General features: G+C 51.9%; 1 protein-coding gene across 1 annotated transcript; it reads right to left on the reverse strand.

Annotated features, from left to right (window-relative positions):
- Window positions 1-4,589: 4,589 nt before the first annotated feature.
- Window positions 4,590-9,056, reverse strand: LOC113249297 (rho guanine nucleotide exchange factor 11-like). Its single transcript, XM_044380905.3, is given in 8 exon segments — window positions 4,590-4,729; window positions 4,732-5,142; window positions 5,145-5,790; window positions 5,793-6,331; window positions 6,334-6,747; window positions 6,750-7,111; window positions 7,113-8,542; window positions 8,544-9,056. Coding segments are annotated over 8 exon segments (4,446 nt in total). The 5' UTR covers window positions 9,048-9,056.
- Window positions 9,057-9,770: the final 714 nt, after the last annotated feature.

Raw genomic sequence — 9,770 nt, forward strand, 5'->3', positions numbered from 1 at the left:
AAACATACGTCACGTCACGTCATAGTGCATTTCGCAAATATTAGATCCAAGGATACAGTATTGAAAGCGGCCAGGGCAAAGAAATTTCTCATGTACCAAGGCAAAGGTATCAGAATTACATCAGACCTCTCTACACAGACCTGGAATGAGAGAAAGTGTTGAGGAGGTATTTTTAAAGTTCTTTCAGAGAAAAACATGCAGCCAAGGATCCTTTATCCAGCAAGGCTGTCATTCAGAATTGATGGAGAAATAAAGACCTTCCAGAATCGCCAGCCACTGACCAATTTCGTAACCACGAAACCAGCCGTACAGGAGATATTAAGGGGGGGTTCTATAAAGGTAAAAAGCCCCCAAGAGTGATACAGAACAGAAAGTCACAATCTATAGAAACAAAAACTTTACTGGTAACATGGCATCATTAAAATCATATCTCTCAATAATCAGTCTCAATGTAAATGGCCTAAATGCTCCCATAAAACACCACAGGGTTGCACATTGGATAAAAAGACATGACCCCTCCATTTGCTGTCTACAAGAGACTAATTTTGAACCTAAAGATACATTCAGACTGAAAGTAAAGGGATGGCATACCATCTTTCATGCCAATGGACCTCAAAAGAAAGCTGGGGTAGCAATTCTCATATCAGATAGACTGGATTTTAAACTAAAGACTATAGTTAGAGATACAGAGGGGCACTATATTATTCTTAAAGGATGTATCCAACAAGTGGATATGACAATTATAAATATCTATGCTCCCAACAGGGGAGCAGCAAGATGCACTAGCCAACTCTTAACCAGAATAAAGAGACATATAGATAAAAATATGTTAATAGTAGGGGACCTCAACACTCCACTATCAGAAAGAGACAGAGCACCTAAGCAGAAAATCGGCAAACAAACAAGGGCTTTGAATGCCATATTCAATGAGTTGGACCTCATAGATATATAGAACACTACACCCCAGAACCAAAGAATACTCATTCTATTCTAATACCCATGGAACATTCTAAGAATAGACCATGTTCTGGGACACAAAACAGGTCTCAACTGATACCAAAAGACTGAAATTATTCCCTGCATATTCTCAGACCACAAAGCTTTGAAATTGGAACTCAACCACAAGGAAAAATGAGGAAGAAACTCAAACACATGGAGACTAAGAACCATCCTGCTCAGGAATGATTTGATAAACCAGGAAATCAAAAATCAATTTGAACAATTTATGGAGACCAACGAGAATGAAAACACAATGGTCCAAAACCTATGGGATACTGCAAAGGCAGTCCTAAGGGGAAAACACATAGCCATCCAAGCCTCACTCAAAAGAATAGAAAAATCTAAAATGCAGTTTTTATATTCTCACCTCAAGATGCTGGAACAACAACAGAGGGACAGGCCTAATCCACAAGAAAGCAGTTGACCAAGAATAGAGCAGAAATCAATGAATTAGAAACCAGGAGTACAGTAGAGGAGATCAACAGAACTAGAAGCTGGTTCTTTGAAAGAATAAATAAAATTGACAGACGACTGGCAAGACTTATCCAAAAGAAGAGAGAAAGGACCCAAATTAATAAAATTATGAATGAAAAGGGAGAGGTCACAACCAACACCAATGAAATTGGAAGGATTATTAGAAACTTTTATCAATAGCTTTACACTATAAATTAAGCAATCTGGACGAGATGGAGGCCTTCCTGGAAACCTATAAACTACCAAGATTGAAACAGGAAGAAATTGATTTTTTAAACAGGCCAATTAATTATGAAGAGATTGAGTCAGTGATAAACAACCTTCCAAAAAATAAAACTCCAGGCCCAGATGGTTTCCTGGGTAATTCTACCAAACATTCAGAGAAGAAATAATACCTATTCTCCCAAAGCTATTTCAAAAAATAGAATCAGAAGGTAAGCTACCAAACTCATTCTATGAGGCCAATATTACCTTGATCCCCAAACCAGGCAAAGACTCCATCAAAAAGGAGAATTACAGACCGATTTCCCTAATGAATATGGATGCCAAAATCCTCAACAAGATGCTGGCTAATAGAATCCAACAGTATATTAAAAGGATTATCCATCATGACCAAGTGGGATTCATCCCTGGGATGCAAGGGTGGTTCAACATTCACTAATCTATCAGTGTCTTAGATTTTATCCAGAAACAAAAATTCAGAAATCATATGATTCTCTCAATAGATGCAGAAAAAGCATTTGACAAAATACAGCATCCTTTCCTGATTAAAACCCTTCAGAGTGTAGGAATAGAGGGTACATTTCTCAAGCTCATAAAAGCCATCTATGAAAAGCCTACAGCAAATATTATTCTCAATGGGGAAAAGCTAGAAGACTTTCCCTTAAGATCAGGAACACGACAAGGATGCCCACTCTCACCACTATTATTCAACATAGTACTAGAAGTCCTTGCAACAGCAATCAGACAACAAAAAGGGATAAAAGGTATCCAAATCGGCAAAGAAGAAGTCAAAATGTCTCTCTTCGCAGATGACATGATACTCTATATGGAAAACCCAAAAGAATCCACTCCCAAACTATTAGAAGTTATAGAGCAATTCAGTAATGTGGCGGGATACAAAATCAATGCTCAGAAATCAGTTGCATTCCTATACACAGATAATGAGACTGAAGAAAGAGAAATTAGGGAATCCATCCCATTTACAATAGCACCAAATTTATACATTACCTTGGAATTAACTTAACCAGAGACGTAAAGGACCTATATTCTAGAAACTACAAATCACTCTTGAAAGACATTGAAGAAGACACAAAAGATGGAAAAATATTCCTTGTTCATGGATCGGAAGAATTAACATAGTTAAAATGTCCATGCTACCCAGAGCAATCTACACTTTCAATGCTATCCCGATCAAAATACCGAGGACATATTTCAAAGAACTGGAACAAATAGCCCTTAAATTTGTATGGAACCAGAAAAGGCCCTGAATCACCAAGGAACTGTTGAAAAGGAAAAACAAAGCTGGGGGCATCACAATGCCGGATTTTGAGCTGTACTACAAAGCTGTGACCACAAAGACAGCATGGTACTGGCACAAAAACAGACACATAGACCAATGGAACAGAATAGAGAACCCAGAAATGGACCCTCGGCTCTTTGGGCAACTAATCTTTGATAAAGCAGGAAAAAACATCTGGTGGAAAAAAGACAGTCTCTTCAATAAATGGTGCTGGGAACATTGGACAGCTACATGCAAAAGAATGAAACTTGACCACTCTCTCACACCATACACAAAGATAAACTCTAAATGGATGAAAGACCTCGATGTGAGACAGGAATCCACCAAAATCCTTGATGAGAGCATAGGCAGCAACCTCTATGATATCAGCCACAGCAACCTTTTTCATGACACATCCCCAAAGGCAAGAGAAACAAAAGATAAAATGAACTTGTGGGACTTCATCAAGATAAAAAGCTTCTGCACAGCCAAGGAAACAGTCAAAAAAAAATAAGAGGCAGCCCTTGGAATGGGAGAATACATTTGCAAATGATACTACAGATAAAAGACTGGTATCCAAGATCTACAAAGAACTTTTTTTTTTTTTGGAAGAATATTTAACTTTTCTTAAAAAAAAATCTTAACCATGAGAGAAAGAAAATAAGAGTATACATTATTTTAACAGGAAAACAGTCATTTCCATCGCTATATTTTATATATTATATATATGTGTATATATATATATATATATACACACACACACACCTAGCACAGTGTGTCTATTCTATCCTTCCGCAGGGAGAGGGCTGGCATGTGGTGAGCTACCGATGCTGCCGTGGCCCCTGGCGATGGTCCTGGGTTAATGCGGGGACTCCAGCATTCACACCCCCTGCCCCACCTCCTGGGCCTGGTTTTTAGGGCCCTACCGGATACACTGGTTTTTCTCTAGGGTGAGGGTGGGGAAGGGTGGACAGAGGTGGGGTCAGGAACTCCCAGGAGAGGACAAGTCCTAGGAGCGGGGAGAAGCTCTCTGCTCAGGCCACAGAGACTGGGCTCTCAAGCCACGTGGGCTGGGACACCCTCCTGCTCACGGGGACCCGGGTGCTCAGGTTTGGCTCCACCCTCGGGCCCTGACTCCGGAGCTGGCCTGTTAACTAGGAGATGCAAGCTGTCCCTCTGGGCCTGCCTCCGGCCCCGAGGAACAGAAACAAAACAGGTCAAAGTTATTTACAAAGCAAGACGCACATACAGCACGTACGTATTTATAGGAAACCGAAGTGACTCCGAGGAGAGAAGCGGGGTGCCCACCTCAGCCCCGAGGTCCTGCGAAGAGGGGAGGGAGGAAGAAAGTGCATTTACACAAAGACTCCTCCTTTCACCTGCGTGTCTGGGGGGGCCTTTCAGATGCAGTCAGCATGCTCACTTGGGGGGCGGCTGGAGGAGAGGGAGACTACTGACACTTGACCGGGACCTGAGCAGACCAAGCGACATGCGGGGCGCCCCCGGGGGTCTCAGCTAGACCCGTTCTCCACGGCCTCCACCGCGGGAAGGAGGTCTGGGCTCCCACTGCCCTGTGCCCCTTCCTCAGGCCCGTCCCCAGAGCACGAGTGGGTGGTTACAGTCCTGGGGAAGAGGCCGCGGGCACCACGCTGTCTTCCGGGGGGGCGTCGGAGCCGTCCTCCGAGCATGGCCCTGGCTGGTGGCCATCCCTTGAGTCGCAGGCCAGGGCTTCCCTGGCCGGAGGTGACAGGGAGCTGTCCATCTAGCCACCTCTGTGTGGAAACCGCCCATGGGTGTGGTGCCGCCCAACGCCTCTCCCGCGAGGGACCTGAGCAGCTCTCTGTGGGCCAGCTCCATGTCCTTGAGCCTGTTGAGCTTGACTGTGAGCTGCTCGATGGTGCGGAAGATGCTGCCCATGTCCCTGAGGACCAGGCTGGGCGGGGAGTGGCGAGGGCGCCTGTGACCTCCACTGGGTCCCCGAAGCCGCCAGGCAGGGAGGCTCTCGGGCTGGGAGGGCTCGGTGCTGGAGTCCAGGGGTCCAGCCGGCATGCTGACATAAAAGCATATGTAACTTCCTGCCGCCTCGGTGCTTAAAGCCTCTTCTTCTGGGTTCCTGTCCAGCTCGGGAGACTCCCAGATTCCGGAATTCCTGGCCTGTGGGGCCACTGCTCCAGAGAACAGAGAGCCATGTCCTCCTGCTCTGGCCCTTCACCCCCAGGGGGCCATGCCCTGGGGCGCCAGCTGCTGCTCCTGAGAGAAGGCGCAGGCGTCAGGCCGTCGTCGGGCTCCCTGGCGGGCTGCACTTTGGGGCGGCGACCGGGCAGCAGGCCACACAGAATCAGGAGCCGCAGGCTCTCCACGTCTTCCAGGGCTGAGTCGGCGAGCCCTTCCATGAACAGAGGACCGGGGATGGGCAGGAGGATGGGGTCTCTCGTCTGGCCTCCCCTGTTCTCTCCATCCAGGGATGCGGAGGGGTGAGGCAGGGCACCCAGCTCCCCTTCGATGCTGCCTTCCTGCTCGGGATCATCTAGGAGGCCCGTGTGCTTCCCCTCAACCCTCTGCTGGGGCCCAGTGCCTGCTCCGGGCAGCTCCCTGGGCTCTGGTTCACTGTGGAACACTTCTGAGCCGTCCAGCTGGACCCTGCTGGGGGTGGGGCTCTGCTGCGCTGGCTCCCGGGCGCCCAGGGGCGGGGGATGGGTGAGCACTCGGGCAGCTCCAGGGCGCCGGGTGGCGTTCCAAATGGCCTCGTCCAAGAGCTCCATCCACGTGTTCTTGTCTGACGACGTCAGTGCCACCAGCTCGTAGATCTGGGGGGGGGGCCCAGCTCCGAGGTGCAGATGATGAAGAAGGCTCATTTGTCTGTGACCACGGAGCGGATGAGCACGGCGTTGAGCTTAAGGACAGGGCTGAAGGTCTGCTTGCTGTCTGCGGAGCCTGCAGCGGTCTTGCTGTGACACTTGAGCAGCAGCTTCTCGTCTTGCTTCTGCAGCAGCACCAGGAGATCCTCCAGCAGCAGCACGTGCAGGTCCAAGCTCTTATCCTTGCTGATCCTCCAGGTCAGGGGCCCCTCGTGGACCATCCTTCTGGCTGTAAGATCCAGGCTTTTGAACTCTGCTGCCAGGGGTTTGCTGGCCCTCTCCAGGGACGTGGTGTCCAGGCGTTTCTGGCAGCCCTCCAGTCGGTGCCAGTCCTCCGTCTGCTTCACCGCCTCGTTCACATACTTAAGGATTTCCCGGCAGAGCTTCTCGTGCTCGGCGGTGCCACCCTCCGTGTGCTTGAGGACGCTCTCCAGCAGCAGTGGGTACTTGGTGAGCCGTTGCATCTCGGACACAATGAGGTCCCTGAACTGCAGCCGCGGCACTGGGGGTGACTCTCGGCCTCCTGCATGAAGAGCTGGAAGTGGCTCTCCTTGCGCTGCTTGGTCTTGATGAGCCCCAGGGCGATGGATTGATAGGAGCAGAACTGGGCAGCCACCTGCTGGAGCTCCTCCCGGCCAGGGCCGTCAAACCGACCCAGCATGAGGTCACCGATGTCTCTGATAATGGGGCCCTCTTCTCGGAGCTTCCTCATGGCCTCGCACCAGGAATTACGGATCTCGACGAGCTCGGGCAGGTTGGGGAAGAGCCGGGCCAGCTCCTCCTGGGGCATCAGGTTCTCCTTCTTCATCTGCTGGTAGAAGATCGGGTCCAGGACCCGGAACATGCGCAGATGGGAGGCTTCTGTCACAAACAACTCATTGATGACCTCCTGCCAGTCAATCTCCCTCTGGCTTACCCAGCCACCACGTCCTTGCCCAACGTGTGCTGCCAGTTCTGGGCGTCCGGTTCTGGCTCCAAGTCCAAGAGCTGGCCCAAATCGTCCTCTAGGAGGTGGGGGAGGAGGGCGTCTGTGCAGAACCCCAGGCTGGGGGACTCGATGCTCCTGTGTCCCATTTTGGGGGTAAAGGGAGGGGTTGGGTTCTCCAGAGACCTTGTGGAGAGGCTGGAGGCAGAGGACGAGGCTGACTGGTGGAGGTGGGCAGCCTCCGTGGCTGCATCCATGTCCACATCACTGCGAGAGCAGGGCACATTCTCCACCTTCCGGGACCACTTCAGCTCCTCCCAGCCCTTCAGGCTCTCAGAGCAGCCCAGGCGGATCTGAGTGTGAGCTGTTGCTCTCCAGCAGGTCCTTGGGGAAGTTTCCTGTGGAGAGCCGCTGCGTCCCAGGCTCCGGGGCGTCATACGGCTGGTTGTTCTCAAAGTGCTGAATGATGTCCCTCACATTGCCTGGTTTGACTTCCGCAGGGGACAAGGGAATATGAAATGTGCTCTGCGAAGAGCTTTTGGGCTTCCCGATGTACTTGAGGATAGGGTTTCGCCTCTTGTCCTCCAAGGCATCCTTGTCTTTTTTGGAATTGCTGCTCTTCTTGGTCTTTGGGAAGAAGGGCAGCCACTTGTCCTTGTCAGGAGCTGCCTGGGCCTTTTCAGCTGTGCCGGAAGGCCATGCCTCTCGGAGATGGAGCCCAGCGTAGCCCATATAGGTATTGAGAGCGAAATCCATGGGGGCACTCCTGTCCTCCTCGTACTTGGACAGAATGCCTGCCAGGGTGGCTAGCTGCTTCTCGGCCACTTGGCGTTCTCGGACAGGGTCCAGCAGGTCATTCTCACCGTACAGACTACCCAGCCCCAGGGTGTGCTTTGTTCTGTAGTCCTGGATCTGCCCCTGGATCTCGGGCATGGCTGCCTCCTGCACTTCCCAGAGCGTGGTGCGGACGTCCTCACTGCCGCGCAGACGCAAGTCAATTTCAGCCTGTAACACCTCCGGGACTTTCACTCTCAGCGGCGCATTTTTCTCTAAGAAAATATTCCAGATGTCTTTTCCTAAGCTTCAGGAATCCTTGGGGTTTGTCTGCTGGTACACTTCTGCACACAGGTAAAAAAGCAGCGGACTGGGGTCGGCCTGAGAGAAGATGTACCGCAGGAAAACGCCCAGGTGAGCGGGCCGTGCCTTCAGCTTCTCAAGGTCCTGGAAGATAATGTCGCCCTCGTTGTTGAAATAACCCAGGTCATAATCTTCCTCTGGGCCAATAATTAAAGGCTTCGGGCTCTGGTCTGCGCCCTGCTCGCTGGTGCCAGGCCCTGGTGCGTCCGAGCCCTGCCGCCGGTGGTGCTGGGCCAGCCTGGCCATGATCACAGGTGAGGTTCGGGCACTGCCCAGCCCAGGGTCTGACAGTGCCAAGTTCCAATTCATCAGTGCCTCACTAAGGGAGGGGAAGTGCTCCATCCCAGCATCCAAGCCGCTGTCCCCCTCCTGGCAGTCCAGAGAGAGCTGGCCTTCTGATGCTCTCTGGCTGGTGTCACCATATAGGGGGGCTATGTCCACGAAGCCACCCGTCTCCTGCTGGATCTTCAGCTGGAGCTGAGTGACACACCTCTGGGCACCTTCGATCTGCTCCTCCAGCAGGCTGGCAGGATTCCGGCTGTATACCTCACAGATACACTGTAACTCCTTTTCCTTCTGCCTCAGCATATTGTGAAGGATCTGGGTGGCATGTTTTTGGAATTCGGGATCCTGCAGTGGTTTGGCCCCCCCCTCCCCGTGATGCGCTGCAGGGGGCGGGGGGGGGCAGAGGTGAGGGCGGAGGCAGCGGTGGGACCACAGGGGCAACTCGGGGGGCTCCGGCGGGGGCAGGGTCCTGCTGCAGCCCAGAGACACTGATGGACGAGGGGGAAGAGCCCAGGAGGGTCAGTGTGACATAGGCGCCAGATCTGATAAGGTTTACCACCTCCAGGTGTGAGCTGTTGGTCACCATGGTGCCGTTGACTTTGATGATCCGGTCGCCCTCTTTGACACCAGCTCTCATGGCTGCCCCTCCGGGCCGCACAGCCTGCACCAGAACGATACGGTCCCCACTGACCGTGAAGCCGAAGCCATGCTGGTCCTTCTGGATGATGACACAGCGCTGAACAAGACCTGCTGTCTCAGAGGTGTCGGAGGGCTGGCGGAGGTGGGAAGGGGACCTGTGTTCAGGCGCCGGATCTCCCAAAGACAGGCCGCTTAACCTGTCTATGCTCTGGGGTAACCTCACAGTCATGGTTTCTCAGTGTCTCCGCAGAACAAGGATCCTGCAGTTTTGATGTCTTGATCAGGGCTGAGTCGGCTGCAATTTTTAAGAAAGGTGGGAGGAGGGCCTCCCAACTTCACGGTCGGATGGGTCGGATGCTCGGATGCTCTCTGCTGGCTCTCAGGACCCTGGGAACTGAAGCTCCGCTCTACTTGTACCAGGGAGCATGGTGTCCGTTTTCAGCCCCTGGCCCCTCCCTCGTCGGAGAAAAAAAACGAAAGAAAAAGAGGAAAAACTATGACCTTCTTAGAAACCAAAAACCCAACCACAAATCTCTTCAAGGTTAGCGCTTTGGGCTAAGACATGAATCACAGAAAGAATGTGCCTTCAAAATATCAGTCTTCACTGCAAGATGAAGCCCATGCTCCAGACGCCGGTCCCGCAGCTGTCCTCCCGCAGGCGGGCGCCCGGTGGCCGGCAGGGCCGTGCCGGGTCCCCCGCGCTCGGCACGACGGCGACGCCGAGCCCAGGGCAGGAGCAGCGGAGGGCCAGTCCGAACTGGCACCGAGGGAGGCCCCGGACCCCGCGCTCGGCGGAGGAATAAATGAAAACATACAACAGGACGTGCACCGCGGCAGCCCTTGAAGTCCCGGGCGGCCCTGCGACCGCGGTTATGGAGCTCCTTAAAACACAGCAACAAAAACGGCTTTTACCTGAAAGGTCTGGAAACCCTTCAAGGAGCTGAAGGCACCG

Source organism: Ursus arctos, unplaced genomic scaffold (assembly GCF_023065955.2).
Source record: "Ursus arctos isolate Adak ecotype North America unplaced genomic scaffold, UrsArc2.0 scaffold_4, whole genome shotgun sequence".
NCBI lineage: Eukaryota > Metazoa > Chordata > Mammalia > Carnivora > Ursidae > Ursus > Ursus arctos.